General features: G+C 34.9%; 1 protein-coding gene across 1 annotated transcript; it reads left to right on the forward strand.

The window, feature by feature from the left end:
- Positions 1–145: 145 nt before the first annotated feature.
- On the forward strand, positions 146–19,532 carry LOC127882359 (homeobox protein aristaless-like 4). The gene is made up of 4 exons (XM_052430987.1): positions 146–320; positions 10,241–10,641; positions 18,077–18,208; positions 18,568–19,532. Exons 1-4 carry the CDS (start codon positions 146–148, stop codon positions 18,850–18,852), a joined length of 993 nt encoding a protein of 330 aa, XP_052286947.1. The 3' UTR covers positions 18,853–19,532.
- Positions 19,533–21,638: the final 2,106 nt, after the last annotated feature.

Consider the following 21,638-nt stretch of genomic DNA (forward strand, 5'->3'; position numbering starts at 1 on the left):
TTGAAACTTACGTTGTGTGACCCCAAAAATACAATAAATACATGAAGGTACGTTAAATAATAAGAATAAGGTACACAGACCTTGCACAAAGCTTCGACTGAATTACAAAATTAACAATTCAAAAATGATGACGGACATGTTAAAAATGGACCGGGTTTTGTTCGACGCCGGATATCCCGGTCTCCGACTCTCGCTGGATGCCATGAAGGGGCGCGATGACCTGTGTGGCGACCGGAATCTCTCCTCCGATCAGGGATCCTACAATCACCACTCCATCGACGACATTCTGGGGTACCGTCGCATGCAAGAGTCCATGAAAGGTACGTTTAAAGAAAGCTGTTCATTGTTTGGCATGCGCATGATTGATTGCTATATCTATCAATCTAAAGAGACATATTTTGCATTTATTTATAATACAATATTTAAATACGATGTAATATTTAATTTTACAATGGTTCCGTCAAAAAATCGGGCATTTTAGTGCAAGCAAATGACTTTCCGTTTTTGTTTACTCCAGAAGAGTATTTTCCTTGCATCAGCTATATGGACTTGAATTTCAGAAACCAAAAAAAAAAGAGTAAACAATAATATTGTAATATAACTGACTGCGTTTTCGCAAATTTATTTACCAAACATTAAATATGCATTCAGAAACAAATTCCTTGCGATGTAAAGAACTTTCAAAATCAAACTGTAAATTTTGACCAATTTTAATGAGCCATTGGTTATTTTGATGAAGATTTTTCTAAATCTAAATTTGTGATGTGAATGCAATTTTGAATTTTCCATAAAACCGACATTTTTCGTACATTATCTCGTTCATCTCCGAGCATGATCCATTAAAAAACTACAAACGGACACCGAAATCTGTTTTGTTGCAGGACTTTAATAAATCAATGAAAGAAAGCATTCGCTTTGCCATTAAATCATGCTGCGACAACATTTTCCACTCAGCACTAATAGTTTGACTCTTTTGAATGTGTTTAGATTTGAACTTGATACCTGAGCACACCAACATACGAAAGTCAATATTCGGACTCAAGATGTTTGTGATTTCTTTAGAAGTAATTAACTATCATTTTCAATTTGGTGTTTAAATAAGTTTTTTAAATTTTGAGTCGGACTCAACCTTGAGTATCGGGGGAATAAGTGCACATTGTTACAGCTGCGTTAACCCATTTATGCCTAGCGTCTAGAAAAAAAGGCCTTGGCAAACAGCGTAGACCCAGATGAATTTCTGCAAGAAATATTCTAAATACAGAAATAATTAAACTAGACATCTCTGATTTTGGAAATAAATCGATCCAATTTAGAAGGATGGGAGAGTCCACTATGCATAAATGGGTTACGATCGTGGGCGAGCTAACCGACATTCTCAATACTCAGCTGAGTGGACACTCCAATATTATCTTTTGAGCTGAGCTTAAAAATTTATTTTTCAAATTTTTATTATGATTTTCATCATTTGTGTTAACTTCGAATTATTAAAGACTGTTTTTTTGAGTGCCGGTAGAATAACTTATCCATTCATACAATCAAACGACGTTTTACATTAGATAAAAAAATCAAATACTTGACTGCTTCTGTTAGTTCGAATTTGACATAGGTCTATAAATGAGCCCACTCTGTGAAAACGGGGTCTAATGCATGTTTGAAAAAAAAATCGTAGTCCACATAGGTTAAACTGGTACGAAATATTCCGCCTTAAATAGAGTTTGCCAAGAGGAGAATTTCCTTAAACGAAAAGTACCACACAATCGGAAAGTGTCGTCCATGATTAGCCTGTGATGATAAATGCGGATCGACACGGCATGCATTAAGAACGGCATGTCTAAGCGAGACTCATATCCGTTTGCAGCTTTTAAGTCAGATAGTGCACACCCAGTTGCATTTAAAAGATCATATTACGCATTTTATTTCCAACTGAGAGTTTCTAGAGAAGAGACTTTCTGTACACGAAAAATACCAAAAAGCGGAAAGTGTTGTCCCTGATTTGCAAAGGCGGATTGCACAGGCCAGGGACCAAAACAAACATTTTGTATAGGTCCCTGCACAGGCTAATCTGGATCGACACTTTCCGCACATGCATTATACCCATTTTTCACAGATCACGGCTCAAATTGAAATTTCGGAAAAGGTACAGTCATAAAAACGTTTCACGTACATAAAAATACATTGCTATCAAATTGAATCTTCTTGAAACCGTTTTTTTAAATATAACTTTGCACACGAAAATGTTTTTAAGGGCGTTTTATAGGCTTCCAGAGGTATTTTGCAATTTTGTTTATCAAGAAATCGCAGAAATATATGAACATTTATGCATATTTAACTTAAGACACTATAAACTCTAATTAATTTCCTCAATATTCACCAGTCAACAAAAATAAATGAACGATTGTGACAAAAACTTATGACTAAATATGTTATCTTATATTCGAGCATTGAAAGCATTTAAGTAATGAAATATAACGAAATGTAACGAAGTCTGTGACTCTTTGTAGAAAATAATGTTAGTTTCGATTTTTGGAACGAAAATCACATTAATGCATCCATGCAGCGTAAACCACGGACAGAAAAAATAACCCTAATTAAACAAGGACCTGATAAAACTATTCAATTCGAAAAAAACAATACACGTTTATTAAGGATAACGTTTTAAAAAGAATCTCTTAAGATATATTTTCATTTGTATTGAATATCTTCGTAACAGATTTGTGTCGAATTTTTAATTTGTGGTCGACAGATGATCACTTTTACAAAAACCTTACAAATATTGGAACGTATTTAACCCATTTATGCTTAGCGTCTAGAAAAAAGGCCTTGGCAACAGCGTAGACCCAGATGAGACGCCGCATAATGCGGCGTCTCATCAGGGTCTGCGCTGTTTGTTTCAAGGAATTTCTGTAAATATATTAATAAATATACTAGAAATCCCTATTTTTTAAAATAAATTGACCCAATTTAGAAGGATGGAAGAGTCTACTAGGCATAAACGGGTTAATAAACTAAACCAATAAAGTTGTATGACATATATATCAATGAGTCGTATGGGCAACGCCATGATTGCGTCTGCGTTATTATTAATATAAAAAATAAAACGTTTGTTATAAAAAAATAACTTTTAATATAAACATTGAAAACAAATCGGACTCTGTGTGAAAATATATTGTTTTTTTCTCTAAAAATATGAAACCTTAAAAATGTTATAATACACGAGAAATAACCGCCTTAGTATTAGGTTATGCCTCTTTAGTCCTTGGCAATATATCGGTATGCTGACCGGCTGAATAGTAATTGTATGTACAAACAATAAGATCAATCACATAATGCACATCAGTCGTAATTAACTTTTGTTTATGACATTTTCCTCGAGTGTTTTTGCCGTGTCTAGCAATAATGAGTGGTAATTGAATGTATATAATATACGGTCGGAATGATTTGTTCAGCTAAATTGATATAACATGGCGAAGCGTAAGGCTGGGGAAGGTGTGTGTAGATGTTACTGTTCGTCTCAAGAAATAACTCATTATATGAGAAAAATACCGAACCTAATATAAAAATGACATTTATTATTTTTCTGTTCACAGTGTGCACATTGTACATGAAGTGTTAAATATACAAATATATGCAGTTAATGACCGTCCACTAAAGTGTTATGTCTCTTTCGAATTTCTTGTCATGTCTTAATCGTTGACCCCTCACCCACCCACCATTTAAAATGATGAGCATTATGCCTCTTCAGATGTTATTTGCATCAAAAATACATTGTGCAATCGAAAAAAACAATTCACAACTGTAATACAAAATATGCGGGATCCATAACTATGAAACCATAGTCTTATGCCATTGTAATCACTGGCTTCAAGTGGCATTAGCGGGTTTTTTGTTCTGCCTAACATGAGAGAGGCTTTCAAAATCGGTGTCTCTAGTGGAACAACTCCGTGCCATCCCGATTCTTCAAATGCACTTGTGAAAACATTTAATAAGCTATCATCATCCATGCGCATTGTAATTCTAAGTGGAGCGCAAGGCAATGTGAAGGGTTATGTCGACGAAGTCAAACGAGATCACATCGCGGAAACCAAACGTGATAACAAATGTAATGTAGATCACATTTTGAAAACAGAGCACTCGTTTTAGAAATCCATTTATGCGAGGTAATACGAGATCAAAATGCATTTTCGCGCAATGCGCGAGTGCTTAAAATATATTAACGAAGGCTATTAATTATATCCTGAGAGGAATGACAAAGTCTTTCGTATATTTTTGGAGCCACGTTTTCCCCTTTTTTTGTATTGGAAAAGATATTAAAATACTCCAGGACTTCATTTTGTAGAATTGTAGAGTTGTAGCTGTTCTTATTTTTGGACTTGAAAAAAAAAACAATGTCAATATTTGTTTAATGCAACGTACACTTTAAGTATATGTTTTAGCAATGAAAATCGTCGCACAGTTCCTAAATTTACATAAGATACATCTAAATACCAATCGCCATAATGATAACTTATTTAACTGCAATACTCTTTATTTACAACAACAGCAACAGCAGCAACAGCAACAACAACAACAACTACTACTATAACAATGATAATAATGATAATAATAATAATAATAATAATAATAATAATAATAATAATAATAATAATAATAATAATAATAAAAATATATATAATAATAATAATAATAATAATAATAATAATAATAATAATAATAATAATAATTATTATTATTATTATTATTATTTTTATTATTATTATTATTATTATCATTATTATTATTATTATTATTACACATATTATGTATATTTTACTATATTACGTTCACGCGCGTTAACGATCAGCGCGTCTATAATTTCTTACTATTGTTATAGTACCGGTATTTTTTTGATGTAGACGACAGAGCTTGCAGTTTTCATGCCTACATAAGAACAACACTTTTATCGCCTTACTCTTCCTAATCGCTAAATAATTACACATGATTGACAATTCAAATGGGCCGTGCTCTGTGAAAAAAGGGCTTTAATGTATATGCGTTAAGTGTCGTCAGATTAGCCCTTGCAGTCCGCATAGGCTAATCAGGGACGACACTTTCAGCTTTTAGGGCATTTTTCGTCTCAGGAAAGTCTCTTCTTATATAACAAAAACTAGTTTAGGCAAGTGTCGTCCCTGATTAGCCTGTGCGAACTGCACACACTTATCTTGGACGACACTTTAAGCACATACATTAAACCCTCTTTTCACAGAGCGATGTTCATACACCTCTAAGACCCTTTTATTAACGAACGCCTATTTGTAAAAAACAATTTTCACCTTAATTTGTTTCATTTAAACATTAGTGTGTCCATAGAATAAACATTACCGATTAAAAAAAACATGTCCATATGCTCTAAGCGAGATAGAAGAAGCAGCGGTTGCCTATGGTGCTATAGTCGCACTTATACAGAAATATTCTTAAGCATTTCTCCAGTTATCGTTGGGAAAATAGTCATTAATTTGATACGATGGCAAAACCTATAGTCATGCTTTGCTGCTGATTATGATGCTGCTGCTGACGACGATGATGATTATGATAATAATGATGATTACGATGATCATTATGGTGATGAGTATTGTGATTATTATAATGCTGCTGCTGCTGATGATGATGGTGATGATTAATGACATGGACCGTATAGTCTCAAAATTGATTTTCTGTATTAAAACAGTTGAAAAAACAGCTTCGGCACTCATGAAAATGTAAATAAATTAAAGTATGGTAACTTTGGTGATGATGATGATAATGATGATATTCGTATAATCCCACGCCATAGCCCATATGATAGTTATCAATTCTACGAGTCTGTGTACCACATGTTGCAATACGTGATCGAATCCCTAGACTTGACCTGATCGCCCGTTAATTTAGTCAATTATCTTCTTTCCGAAGATATTTATTTAATCAACGTCAGCGAGAAAAGCTTTTTGGCGTTCTGTAATTTTTGGCTTCGACGCCAACGTATGGCATTTGTGCCTCCTCATAGAACTAGTATTAAACCGTGGAGGCGAGTATTCATTGGGGTTTTAAGAACACAATTTCTGTATGCATTTCTTTCACCGACTGTAGATTCTGTTGTAGTTTCATGCAACTGTTAATTGTGTGTAAGTCGTTCACTTATAATTATACGTATACTTAAATCCTGTATTAATAACTTAAATATACACATCCATGGTTCAAAGAGGCATATCAATGTATTTCCCAGGAATGCAGGCAAATGTATATTCCCGTTGCATATGCATTGTTTATCTATTACCAATTATATGTTGAATAAATCGTTAAGAAACTATCCATTCTAAGTGTCAAAAATATTTTAATTCACATTCTTATTTTGTTCCATTTTGATACAGATTAACCCCAGTCACAGAAAAATGTTGATACTAGTAAAAGTGTTTTATAAACATTGTCATTGACGATGCTGCGAAGCTAAGCTATCATACCATGACACATTTCTTCACAATGGCGACCTATGTAAAAGACCGAGCCAGTCTGATTGAGATAGCTCGATTTTTATAATCGGCATACCTCGCTGATTATCATTCATAAAGGTAAAGGAAGCTCAGCTATAAATAGGACAGAATATTTTGGGAAAAAGATTAAATGATAGTTTGAAAACGTTAATTTTAAATCAGTTATATTCAATCCATTATATGTTTATTTATTAATGAAACAACTATGCATTTTCTGTATTGTATTTGACATTTTTCGTGATTCTGTAAATAAATAGCGAATGAAAACGTGTTCAATTAACGTTTAACGCGATCATGAGTGTAAAGAAAACGAATAATTCCGAACCTGCCATATGAATAGCATAATAGCCTTTTGATGTCTCTGGTACTCGCAGGTCGGACCTCAAAGACCTCGTGAAGAGGCCGGTAGGACCTGTAAATAAACTCTGATTAAAAAAAAAATTGATGTCTCTGTCAGGTCGGACCTCAAAGTCCTCGTGAAGAGGCCGGTAGGACCTGTAAATAAACTCTGATTAAAAAAAATTGATGTCTCTGAAACTCGCTCTTATGCGTGCTTCCTCATTTTGCATATTTAATAAACTTTTCAAACAGAAATTACAGAGCCACATCAGTGCATATACTATGTTTGATAATTCATTCGTTTGTTGGATATTGTTTGCTGTTTTAAACACAATTTAGGTCATGTCGCGGAGATTTAGTTAACCTTACCGTGTGTTAATGGGCGAACTCAGGTATTCAAGTGCTCTTACGACTATGTGCTCATATCTACTTCCGGGAATCATCATGAAATTATTGCCGAACTTAACGAACAAACATGCCTAAGCTTATTGAATAAAAGAAAAAACAAAAATCAAAAGAGAAAATATATATGTTCATGCACATGGGCATGTGAAATCACGTCGCATGGTGTAATTAAAGTTAAGAGCATGTCAAGTTTTGAATATATCTGCTACGTAACGTAATGTTATAAGCCACAAACGTTTAACTGTCACATACCGTTTTTTTTTAAAGATAAGTGGTACAGAAAATACACGTCGAATATCTTTTGAAAGATATTTCTTGTTATATTTGATCAAGAATGTAAACCGCCGCCCAGTTTCGCTGAACGGGTCAAGTTTCCCACGGGTACTACTTACCCGTACCCCCAAATTGTTTTTCGTACCCACAATGTTTCGTAGCAAATTTGTTTCGTACCAAATTTTTTTCGTAACCAAATTTTTTTTCGTACCCAAATTTTGTTCGTACCAAATTGTTTTTCGTACCCATTTTTTTTTTCGTAACCAACTTTTTTTTCGTACACATTTTTTGAGGGCAGAATTTTCGTACCTAAAATGTTCGTACCCACATCCACAATTGTGGTGATGTAGATAAACTTAAATTGATGCTTTTATATCCATCCTCTTCAAAAGTATCGTCACACCAGTACTGTCAGTACTTTGATTAATTAATCAAGCATACTTATGGCATTAAATATGTGCATGTACATATTTGCTTCATTTAGTAATGTTTACGCCCTATTTACGGGACATTTGACAATACTTTTTTCAATACATTTAAAAAGATAACTTTACGTTTTTAAATCGGTGTTAGCCGTGTATATTCCCAATTTACAATACACGGACATATTTAATACCTTAGATTTAATCATTCAGCAGAGCTTGTTTGTTATACATTTGCGACGAAGTCATCGACGGCTTTGGCGTAAGGAATTTAAATAAAGTTCACTAAAATTGGTAATATTGCCTCTAATATTACCATCCGGTAATAATGAAATACCAAGTAACGACCGCTAAATATCAACTATTTTCAAGTATATAAGCACTATTTTAGAAGCATATTTCTTAACAGGTATATTAATATTCTGATCACATATAAATGCACCATATGACTTCACGAACATCACTCATATAAAACATTAAACGCATGGTTGCGAGAAATAGTTACTGGTAAATTGATTGGTTAGGTAATAATTTATCATACTGCATATTTGTTATATTAAATGTAAAATGTGAACAGGTCTAAATAAGTTTAAACACATATAGCTTACAAGCTATTTTATCGTGTTTAGGCATAACTAAATGAAATTTATTTCAGTGCATTACAAAATAGTGATTAAACACTTAAAAAATATGCGATTTTCATGTTAAAGACAATTTTTAGTTAGATTATATTATTTCGTAATTGACTTGAACGCCACTTGATGCTATTAAATTTGGACCACCTGACAAGTGGTTATGAAACGGCGGCGTATTCCCTTATTAGAAGCAGAATTCCACCGTCTCACTTTATACAAGTACTTACGAATTGTGACGGACCAATTAAATGGCTAATTTACACTCTTCTAGCACTTATCAGTGACGGAGGTAGTTTCTAAATTTGCGCAACGATTAGCTGTGTTCATGTTTTTATTATTATTTGAAGTTGTTTTGTCTGGTTAAAGTTTTGGTCTTTGACAGGATATCCGAGTACTTTTAAAGGGATCTTTTCACGCTTTGGTAAATTGACAAAATTGAAAAAAGTTGTTTCAGATTCGTAAGTTTTCGTTTTAGTTATGATATTTGTGAGGAAACAGTAATACTGAACATTAACCATGCCCTAATATAGCCATTATATGCATCTTTTGATGATTTTAAAACCTAAAAATTATAAAGCGTTGCAACGCGAAACGATTGAATAATTTGGAGAGTTCTGTTTTTGTCGTTAAATTTTGTGAAACTACAAAGATTGCTTATATAAGGTATAAAATACGTCACGAATGTATACTCGGCGGAATAGCTCAGTAGGCTAGAGCGTTTTTACTTCAGGACTCTGGCAGGACTCCAGGGGTCACTGGTTCGAAACCTGCTCCGGGCAATGTTCTTTTCCTTTTTTAAATTTTTTTCTTGATTTTTTACTGGAGCTTTTACGATCCAATGTTTACATTTATCAATATAAAGCATTTAATGAATAAGTTAAAAAATGCCAAAATCTGTGAAAAGGCCCCTTTAATGTTTCAATATAAAAACATTTCAAATTAGTGAACACCAACAATTTCAAAATTACCGTCAACATGTATATATGATATGTATACATAAAGACGATGAAATAATTGTTATCTTAAACATTCGAAATTTATTGTACGCATCGATGTATTGAACAACTTTTCTTCATTGGACATAACTATTAATATGTTCAGATTGTTCCATCTGATATTACAACTATACCCCTATCTGTTCTCTAATGGTTACAATCATTATTCAGGTAAAACCACAAACACCTCCCACACGGTTTGTGTGTATTTCTAAGTCCCGGGCTAATTATATGATGGCCAAAATTGTGTCCCAATCTTTTAATCTAATAAGCTTACAAGACTCGCGAATTAAGGACGAATTTTAAATAGTGGCTATATGTCCTGATAATAAGTTTTTGTTTTAGGGATTTTTTTTTCAATTTTGCTCTGCTGTAGTCGGGAGAGGGGAGGGGGAGGGATGCGTAGTAACCGGACAAAACCAAACCCGTCAGATATAGTGACCACCGACCACACTCTTCCGGGAACGGACATTGGACACGTACAGTGCTTCACAACACATGTTTACAGTTAAACTAGTTTTGTTTACAATATCGATGGACAAATAGAACTATGAATATTTATTTGTACCGGGGTATTTAGAAATGATTGACATCTGTGGAACCTATCATGCAACAGATGTGGACTTGTTTTGCAAGAAGACAATTTTTATTTAAAGTGTTTGTTTCAGAATTTACTGAAATGAAGATAAAGGGAATGTCCGAAAGCCTGCTTCCAACTACACCAAAACTGGGCGACAGCCATGAACCTAAAAGGAACGAAAGTGAAGGGTTTGAATCAACGAATGTGGCGGAACAAAAAAACGCGAATGGAAAATCCCCGAATTCCGTTGGGTCGCCAAACGACTCGAGTGATCGTCTGTCGCCAAGCGACGATTGCAAGAAAGGCGACGCCGACGACGGCGCGGATGAAGACGGCGATGGCAAAAAGAAGAAGCGCCGTAACCGGACAACGTTCACGAGTTTCCAGCTGGAAGAGATGGAGAGAGTGTTCCAGAAGACTCATTACCCGGACGTGTATGCACGTGAACAACTTGCGTTACGCTGCAACCTCACCGAAGCGCGAGTCCAGGTATGTAACTTCAATACAATAAATTAAGTCTATCGATGCTGTGTCCGCAAAAAGTTTTAAGTTTACTACTTGCAATATATTCTGAGAATCGCTTATGTCTAACCTGACCGAATAATACTTTCTACATTTCAAGACCACTTTGCTTTCAATAACGCTGTTGAACTGTTCATTTCAACTGGACCTCGAGCACTTTCCCTTTTGTCTGAGGAGACTGTTATACTGATACCAGTATCCAATGATAAGGAGTAGGGACATATTCAGCACTGCGTAAATTGAGCTGTTTGGTGAGATTCAAATAAATGTGGACAACGTTCTTGATTTCTGGATAGTAACATGTATAGTCATTTTTACCCTTTTAAAATTAATAATACATCAAATGCTCGCAGCAAATTGATCCAATATATGTATACATAATTGAATGTTTGCACACAATCCTTAATTTCTAAACCAATTTGCGACTTTGGATTTTTGTTGAATTAAAAGTACTCACACATATCCAAGTTTTATCAATTTAACTAGTGTAACTATTTACTTCTATTTTCCCCGGCGGTTCTATACGTGAGCACGTGGATCAAACAGACATGTCGATTTATTTACGGATTTTGCCTTATACTTTGTCACATACTTTAGATGAATCAAAATACATAAATGAAAATCCTGCTAGACAAATGCGTCTTTCATTCAAATACGCTGTAAAACTTTGTTCCAAAGAGAAGAGGCCTTTGTTCGCTTCCGGTATATCATTGAAAAGCTTGCTTTTTGATGGCGTCATCGTCTCTTGAAACGCTTGTCGTCGGAGTTGCCTGCAGACGAAGGCACTTAGAACGGAAACAATAAATAAAGCACCAGTTACTATGTTGGCCAATGCAAAAAGAAATCCACAATTTTTGCTACTGGAATTTTTTTGCCCACAGACGTTTGCCTCACAAGATGTCAACATTGATGAAATTCGTGAATTGCACGCTTTCTTTACGAATTAAAATTACGTTCTATCTTAAGTTGCATTTGGTATAAATTATTCATAACGAAAAAACACTTACTCGTATGAAACTTGTGTCTTCATTTAATTCGGTTGAAGAGTTGTTCGGTTTCGTGTTTAGTTTGTTGGAAAGGTATTCTATAAAAGTAAAAATGACTCTTGTAAATGCAGGATGCACTTTGCCAATTAATTTCTAATCGTGTCTTGTTCTGATAAAACTTGGCAAATTACATATGCGTAAAGTGTCGTCCCAGATTAGCCTGTGTGACAAGTGTCGTCCCAGATTAGCCTGTGCAGTCCGCACAAGTTAATCAGGACGACACATTCCGATTAAACTTGATCTTCGGTAAGGAGGGACTTCCTTGAAACTAAAAATACTATAAAAGCGGAAAGGGACGACACTTTTCGCACATGAATTAAGCCCAGTTTTCTCAGAACAAGACACAATTTATTAATTTGTGTATGGAGACTCGCGTACGGATTTATTTTCCGCGTAATGTTAGTGGTGCTTCACCTAGAGTTTCCGATGCAAGAGACAATCTTGTTAATCAGAACCATTTCTTTACTTTTAGACATTTATACGAATGAATGATTCAGTTATCATTATACATATGTGAATGTATACGTGTATGTCATTAGCTTATGACAATTAAATGGTCAAACGATTCATCGGTAATTGTGTTATCGATGTTTGAATGGTTTTCTAAAACGAGGAAAACTTGTTATTAAAATATAATAATTTATTGCATATTATCGACCAGTTATATATTTTGCATGGTTGTTGTTTTAATGTGTTGAAGTATTATGTGCACTTTTTATTATAATTTACTAGTAATTAAATGATTTAAAATTCTATTAAACATATAAACTAAGAGACACGTTGAACATCTGCTATGCTTGAAACTTTTAACTATTTAATAGCACACAATTTACAATATTTCTGATGGACCTTACAATATTTCTGATGGACCTTACAATATTTCTGATGGACCTTACAATATTTCTGATGGACCTTACAATATTTCTAATGGACCTTACAATATTTCTGATGGACCTTACAATATTTCTGATGGACCTTACAATATTTCTGATGGACCTTACACTTTTTGTTTTATATAAGGATACGCTTTAAGCACATGTAAAATTTTTGTTCCATGCCTTTGATATATTTGCTAAGACATATTTAAAATATTTGTCCGTATACTTACTCAGTTTGAAAACTAAACATGGCGTTAAGTTTAACATGTGTTTAAATTGAATGTTTAACTGCATACGTCTCCCATAACACGTTTGGAGAAAGCTTATCATATTTAGTAGGCAAAAATGAAGACAAAGACAATCAGAGTATGCGCGGCAAAAATTCATTTTAGTTTATAACTCACGATTCAAATACACTTATGGCACTGTGTTCGACGTGTGTCCGTGAAAATTTCCCAGACACATTTAAAATACACCCCGTCGTTTTCAAGAACGGGTATGAAGTGCAACAACCAGACAACAACGTGATAAACTAAATATGATATCTGAAAATATGCATGAAACAAACCCCTTTCCGTCCATGTTGAGGCGTATATAAAACATCCATAGAAAAATGTAATATAACTTTTGACTGTCTCCAACCAGTCTGCGGTGCCAATCTGATCTTATTCATTTTGACGATAAACAACGAGTAATACTTGATAGCTACGTATCATGCTTCTAAAGAGAATCTCGGAAGAAATCATTATTTCACAGGGCTAGGATCATTTGGTTGTAAGCAATTTTCAAATAATCCGCTAGATAAAGACATGTTTAAAAACGAATTATCGGTATTTACTGGGAAAAAAGTGGAATTATATGATCCCTGTTGTTATATTCAATAATCGGCATTGTATAACGAAGATTTAAATGCTTTATGGGTTATACTATCCTTTTCCGCAGCGCTGCCATTTGCCAGAGAAATCGTAAATCCAAATGGTTATTATAAACTTTTCTTTCGTGACTAAACTAAAAAATATCATTCGATAAGAAAACAACAACATTCCATTTTATTTACTTTAAATCGGGAGGAAAACACGCGTAATCTTGTTGGGGCTTACAGTTAGAAACAATCCAACTCGCGCGCTTATAATTGGCGTAATAAATCAAAGTGAGGAAAATTTGAGCGCGAGTACAATTTTTGTAATTGAATTATTTTAATCACCCGGATATCTTTTAAGTATGATTTTAAATAAAGATAATGAACTTCGTGGAGATTTTATGACCGACTGCCGCAGTGTTAACAGATTGATATGTATTAAATAGGTCTGGATTTAAGCCATCAGATCCGATAGCAAAGTGTGTAGTGTTAATTTGAATGAACAATAAAGCTTTTTAAAATAGGCATTATTTTAATTAGAAATTAGTTTGTAGATATTATTTAACCCCTTTATACATAGCGTCTTGAAAAAAGGCCTTGGCAAACAGCGTAGAACCAGATGAGACGCCGCATGATGCGGCGTCCATCAGGGTCTGCGCTATTTGCTTAAAGGAATTTCTGTAAGAAATATTCTAAATATAGAAATAACTATACTAGACATCCCTATTTTTGGAAATATATTGATCCAATTTTGAAGGATGGGAGAGTCCACTAGTCATAAATGGGTTAAATGTGCGTGTTTAATCAAAATACTGCTCGAAGTATTGGACAGATCTTCCATACATATATGAGGTCTAAGATTCAGTTTTGCATTGAATTTAAAACAATACAAGTTAACCCATATATGCCTAGTGGACTCTCCCATTTTTCTAAATTGGATCAATTTATTTCCAAATTTAGGGATGTCTAGTATATTTATTTTTATATTTAGAATATTTATATAATATATATATATAAATATATATAATAATATTTATTAATATAACAGAAATTCCTTTAAGCAAACAGCGCAGACCCTGATGAGACGCCGCCTGATGCGGTGTGTCATCTGGGTCTACTCTGTTTGCCAAGTTCTTTTTTCTAGACGCTAGGCATAAATGGGTTTAACGAACCTATACTTGATCACCCGGGGATCTCACCCGAGGGATCAAAGAGAGGCAGAGGAGATCGCAAAGGGACTTAATGTTCCCGGCCCCTTAAACGGGCTCCGCTAAAACTGCCAGAAACACTTAAGCCTTGTCTTAAAATTGAAATCACGGAAAATCGGGCGATAAAACTTTGTTTCACGCAGTGACGTATTTGTTCGGGGTTGATTTTAAACTAAACAACGCAGTAAAATATTGTTATTTGTGTTGAACTAAATGGTGCCTTTGTTTAACGTAAAATGAAAAATTGCCCGTATTGTTTGAGGATAAAATACTGTAATGCAAAAACATTCGCGCAGAGATTTGACTGGAACCAGCATAGCTGGATCAAACCAGGGACCTATACAAACTGTTTGCATAGGTCCCTGATTGATCAAACTTAACAAGTTGAAAACGAAAGATAAATCCGCCTTACGGTGTTGTGGGTTTTTGTCTTATGATTATGGAAAAGTTGATTGGAATATGCAATAATAAACAAATCTTGATAAATCAAATTAAAATCCATAATTTGCCACCCCATTCCTTGATTAATAAGAAGTAACTGGGTAAAATGCTTGTCTCATTTCATATCACATGTTTATCGAACAATGTTATCCATTTTACAAGCTTTGTTCCCATGTAAATATTCGATATACCGGTAATGACGCACCGGGTCAAAACACTAGTTGTTGGCCTACATAACTTTGACAGAAATTAAAAGGTAATTTAAAATGTTCATATGCATTTTTCATATATTACGATTACGTTATGATATTTATATATTCTAACCACGGGGATTAGATGTGGGAAAGCGCTTCTAAAACACGTATTTATCCGGAACTTGCTGAGTTGCGTAGATTATACGTAGATTTGTGAAAACTCCGCGGTTACATAATTTGCTCGTCTGTAGATAGCAAATAGAAATGGGATATTTTATCATCTAATCACTTTCTTAGCATAACTTGTTTTGCTTGAACAGTCACACATTTGTTGACATCGGTACGTAATGTCGTAAATATTAAGAAGACTTTATTAAGTACATGTCCTACAACCTTGCCACTCAAATAACGAATTCTACTATTGTCCAAACTGCGATTAATAATATTAATGGTCAATATAGTTTATACACCAACGAATATCTGTCGGAGCCTCTACTTGGCAAGCCCGTTAACCATAGATCAGAAATATCATCTTTCATTGCTTTGCTTTTTTCAAAGAAGTTATAAGAAGTATGCAGTTGTTGGTCTTGTGCCGGCAAATAGAGAGCTTGTGGTAGCCACTTTATTACAGTGGGAAGAACACGGTCTAGGGAGGCGGAGATAAGTTAACCCATTTATGCCTAGTGGACTCTCCCATCCGTCTAAATTGGATCAATTTATTTCCAAACTTACGGATGTCTAGTATATTTATTTCTGTATTTAGAATATTTCTTACAGAAATTCCTGTAAGCAAACAGCGCAGACCCTGATAGGACGCCGCATTATGCGGCGTCTCATCTGGGTCTACGCTGTTTGCCAAGGCTTTTTTTTCTAGACACTAGGCATAAATTGGTTAAGATGGGCGCTGACCTTATTGCGGTTGTGTTTGGAAGTTGCCGATAATATAAGCATTTGGTGTGATATAATTTTTGTGTGTTGATTATTATAAAGATATATAAAATACGGGGCCGTTTTAACTTATATAGGTATGATTTCTGAAGGAATAATGTAATTGAATTATTGATTTAATTTTTTTTCAATGATTCATGGCTTCAGCTAAATTATACACATGCTTTAACCATTGCTTGCGAAGCAAATCTACCCTCTTAAATGTCGTTACAAGTTACGATTTCTTCTGCTTTTTTAAAGGCGATTTCGATACTTAAATCATTCGGGTATACAAGTATTCCTGATAAATAAAGAATAATTTTTTTAACTAATGGTCATAAAAGTATGAATCCGCATTTGATTTATTTTATTTATACACGGATACAATTTGCCTGCGGTGATAATATTTTTTTTTATACTTTTCTAAATACAGTTTTCGCATAGTTTGTTAACCAAACGGCACTACAACAAAGACTTTGTACTTAAAAAGGCGTATAACACATAGGCAATAGAAACGAGAAAATACCGACGTTGAAGAAAGAACGCGGAGGTAAATTAAGATGGGCATAGGATGGTAGGGCGTCGCAGTTTGCCCGCTGTCTTCATTATGTCAGCTCGTTTATACATACATGTGGCGCTATTTGTGCAAGACGTAACGCAATATTTCCCACGTAATAGCAGGCGATAAGATGTCGTCTCATTTTCAGCCTGCCCGATCGTCGACTCGGAGATCGTCAATTAGAAAGAACTTCGACGCGTGATTCCGCGCGTGCAGTGGCGTTCATCGCCTTATGTTCTATACAATCTACTAGGAAAAAAAAGAAAACAATCGCACAGCGAAAATAGTATGTAATCGGAAATAACCGTAATATACTTCAAATAAAATATGAATAGATAATAAAATCAAATCAAAGTAATAAACCCACTACAAAGCAAATTTATAATATTTATGCGATGCAAGTAAATTCAATCCTTAAAAGCACCGGTTGTGTGTATGCCGATCACCAACGGCGGCGAGTGCACACCAGGGGACCGGGTGTCTGTTTGCACTAATAACTCCAACATTTACACCGTCACACATAATTGAAGGTACTGATAGTGGTGTCATGAATAATTAGTCGGAACTTCAAATGACGGACCCAACAGCAGTGACTCTGTGCAAGTTAATGGATGCTTATTAAATTTGCAACAAACACGACAAGGGGAATGGGTCGGCGGAAGGGAGTTTGTATTGATGCAAAGATAGATTGATGGGTTGTTTGAAGGTAAAATAATATTGCTAAACTGGTAAATTCTTTCGACATGTTTTTATCCCTCTTACTTAACAGGTCAATGATTATATACACATCTCGCCGTCTTTAAAATGCCGTCTACAAACGCTAGACTTAATAGGGAATTCATTTTTAATGATATTACGATCGTTTGCTTTCTTCTTAAATAATTTCATTGAAATTTTCATCGCTCCATTTCACTGTATTATTGCATCTATTGACTATAAGCTCATTTCGCTAAATGAGTGTTCGGTCTTGGAACCGTTTGGGGAAAATAGCATTACACGTCAAAAGCAAATGTTGTTATACTTAGCTAGGCAATAATATTTTTATTATTTTAAGAATATATATGTGTATTAAGATGTTGCCACCAATTGCTGTCTAAAACCCTATAATTATACAATCGAGAAACGTTTCCCATTTGTAAATACTTAATTGCTAAACCATGTGATAAACAAGTACATTTGGAACTTTGTATAATGCAAAATTTATTTTAGCGAACCGAAAAGAACCGCACTTGGTGATAACAAAACTCGAACTTGCATTATGATTTCATCTTATTCTCTCCTATGGTTCAGGTGTGGTTCCAGAACAGGCGCGCCAAGTGGCGGAAGCGGGAGCGGTACGGCCAGTTTCAGGGGATGCGCACCATGGCTCCCGGAATGGGTTACGAGATGCCCATCTCGCCCAGACACGACCCTTACGCGCAGGTAAGGTGCCGTTGTTGGTATGAAATATGTTTGAGTAACTAGGACATTTTAAAGTGAATTTATTTGAAAAAGTTTTGTATTGTTTCCTTTAATACGTATTCATTATACGTTCTTTGAATTTTAAAACTAAGTAGTTTTTCGCATTGTTACAGCATACTCTGCTGTATATTGTCTTTACGCAAGTGTTCTTTTGAATAGCGTGGTACTAAATATACGTATGGTTCTGTTGAAATCTTGATCGTCACATTAAAAACATCAATTTAACAAGTCTATCACGTACATGTCAATAACAATGATACACGTATTACTGGACCACCGTCATACATGTTAGTTTAACATGATGTTCCTTTAAACTCAAGATGCAGCAACTTCCGTGGGGGAACCCAGGCCATAACCCGTACAGCATGGTCGACAACAACTGCATGGCGCCGAACCAACACATGCCCAACTTTATGGGGCTGGCGCACGCCGGGAATCACCTCGCCCCCTACCCCATGCACCCACAGACCCCTTCTAACATGGGCAACATCAGCCCACCGGAAATGGAGAACACGGAACTCCGGAGCACCAGTATCGCAGCTCTAAGATACAAAGCGAGAGAGCACAGCGTTACCATGGGAATTTTTGGACCGTATACGAAATGAAATATTATTCCGTTCATTTAGTGTTAATTTATTTGAAAAGTTGCACATTCGGTCGAAAAGGCATCGAGAGAAAGAAACAACTGACCAACAGCACGGCGGTGTTTAATGAAGGTATAAACGTTCGGAGCACACTGCAAAAACTTTGACCGAACGACTTGAAAGAACGAGACATTGTAATGTGTCCCCTTTTGGGGGAAAATCTCCGTGAGTTGTTCATGACGTTCTAAGGATTTCACTGCACATCTCTACACCTAGGCTCATCAAATAATGTTCCATGAGGTTATCAAGAACGTTTGAATCATTATATGCCCGCATTATATTAATAATGATAATGGTGCTATTGTTGTTTGAGATCCTAACAAAAAAATACATCTCTATAGAAGTGTCGTCCAACGAGAATCCAAAACAGTGCCAAAATATGATATGAGGTCATAGATGTATGACATTACTTCCATTAGGTATTTGATATGGTGAGTGCTTCCGTAAAATGTTTGACAGCCGTGTCGTTGAAACTGCTACTTTCTTGAAAGTTGATTTATGATTTCATGCTTATAATCTTATTCCAACGGACGAAGACTAACGATGTTGTCTTATGTAATCAATGAAGAATAAACTGGTCAATAAATACAAGCTCGCAAAAATTATTTGCATATATTTGACTTGTGATTATCTTACCGTTTGAGTTGTGCATGTGCTAAATATTGTTAGATGTGTGAAATTGTACATATGTCTGTACAATAATTATGTAAATGTTTCATTGCGTGTCAGAAAACGGAAATAAATATTGATGTTTATGATTTGTGTGATTAACGGAGTTTTCTGCCTTATTTACATAATTCTATATCTCCAAATGCGGTCTGCATTAGCAATATTTCTCAATTACAACCAACATGCACTTTGTTGTCATATCACATGACGACGAGTGGTGTAGAATTCAGACTATCAATCAACTTAATTTACACTTCTATCAGTAATTGTATTTTGTGTCAACGAAGTAAAAGAAACTTAAATACCTGTTAAATGTGTTTAGTTCGTGCGAGCACAACTTGCTTATGGTGAGCTATCGAGGTACCGTGATATGTGTCGTCCGTGTGTGCGTCAGTGCAGTTGTGTGTGCATCGTAAACTTGTTGATCAAACGACTTCTCTTTGAAAATCAAAGGGCGAAATTTGAGAGAACTTTCAAGGGATGTTCTTTTTGTGGTCATCTTGGTAAATTGTTCAAATTGTTCCGGTCCGTTGATTAATAAGGGGCGATGACAATTAAACAAAATTAAATAAAAAAGTTGAAATTTAAAGCGAGTATGCACGATTTTGTCAAATGTATATGAATTTATATAAAATGTGTAAAAAACTTATTATACATATATTTCAATATAAATTAAAATAAAAGTTAAGAAGGACATTTGTCGAAAAATGCGAAATAAGCAAGATATTTAATTCTGAAATCGAAAATGTATGTACAGTCGAATTTGCCAGCAATTATATCATGCAAGTACGATGTAAATCTAAATTGTAGTTTTACGGATCATTTAATTTCCTGCAACGATATCTATTCATACGACACACGAACACTTACTCCGATCCTAATCAAAAGACGAATGCTTCGGTTATTGTAGGAAAATATGTACGAAATATCTTCGTCACGATCGGCTCGGGCTGCATTTTATGAAATTCGTCGTCAATGTCAAATTGTTCTTGCCTATTTTGTATTTTTGTAACATATTTTTATCAGTATATTACAATTTAACACATATAAACATCGTATTTAAATATGCAATTAGTAAAACGGGTTTAAAGCGATTAATACACGAATGTGTTGGATTTGGATATTACGATAACATGTGATTGAACATAGAAATCGACAGATTTTTATAACAGTTATTTTCCGCACTTGGGGATCAACATTCTGTGTATATGCTGCATTTGGAATAGCCTATAACTACTGTTTTGGGTTGTCGATTTGATTTACTCAACATGAAAATGGCATCCTTAATTTTGAGAACTTTCCCGGTTACACTACACAGGCCCGTACCCAGGCACTGGGCCCAGGAGCCCGGGCCCCCCAGCTGCCTGTCGAGTAATGATTTTTTTAATAATGGGCCTACTGCAAATTTTCTCACATGAAAGGGCCCACAGTACACTTCCCTGCAATACAAATGCGCAGATGTGTTTTATTGCCCCTGATACACAATGGGATAAGCGCTAATGTACTCGCCAGTGGAGATAAGACCCTAGGCTATGTTTTCTTATCACCTTGTACACACATCCCCGATCTGTCAATTACCCATTGTGCTCAATGCTTCATCTTTTGATGGTGGGTGTAACACGTCTTTTGATTGGACAAAGAAAGAGAAACAGCGAATGGATGGAACTGATACAGAAGGTCGTAGGTCTGAACGATAATAGTGTTTTCTCTTTTAAATTCAAACCTCCTCTAAAGTCATAGCTTATTAAACATTTCTGTAAAAACTGTGTGTAGATGATAAACATTTTATAATGAATTTTCTTTGAAACTTTATATAGAGGAGGTTTGATTTCTAAGAGAAAATACTAGTAGGTTATATGTCAGTTACAGACATATAACCATAGTAGTATTTTGTCTTTGAAATCAAACCTCCTCTACAGTCATAATTTATGTTACATTTCATAATAAAGGTTTTTTAGTTTCAAAGGTTGCTTTTACTTCTTCATAAAGTGTTATACATTTCTGAAATCTAAAGCTTTAAACATGTGTGTGAATTTCACACCAAGGGGCCGTCGATAAAGCATGTCATGCCTTTTTGA

The sequence above is a fragment of the Dreissena polymorpha genome, chromosome 1, assembly GCF_020536995.1.
Source record: "Dreissena polymorpha isolate Duluth1 chromosome 1, UMN_Dpol_1.0, whole genome shotgun sequence".
NCBI classification, from domain to species: domain Eukaryota; kingdom Metazoa; phylum Mollusca; class Bivalvia; order Myida; family Dreissenidae; genus Dreissena; species Dreissena polymorpha.

Excerpts from the sequence above, each read along its gene's own strand:
- LOC127882359 (XM_052430987.1), top strand. The coding sequence starts at position 146 with ATGGACCGGGTTTTGTTCGACGCCGGATATCCCGGTCTCCGACTCTCG. Across the intron at positions 321-10,240 it reads CATGCAAGAGTCCATGAAAG|AATTTACTGAAATGAAGATA; the intron begins GTACGTTTAAAG and ends TGTTTGTTTCAG. Across the intron at positions 10,642-18,076 it reads TCACCGAAGCGCGAGTCCAG|GTGTGGTTCCAGAACAGGCG; the intron begins GTATGTAACTTC and ends CCTATGGTTCAG.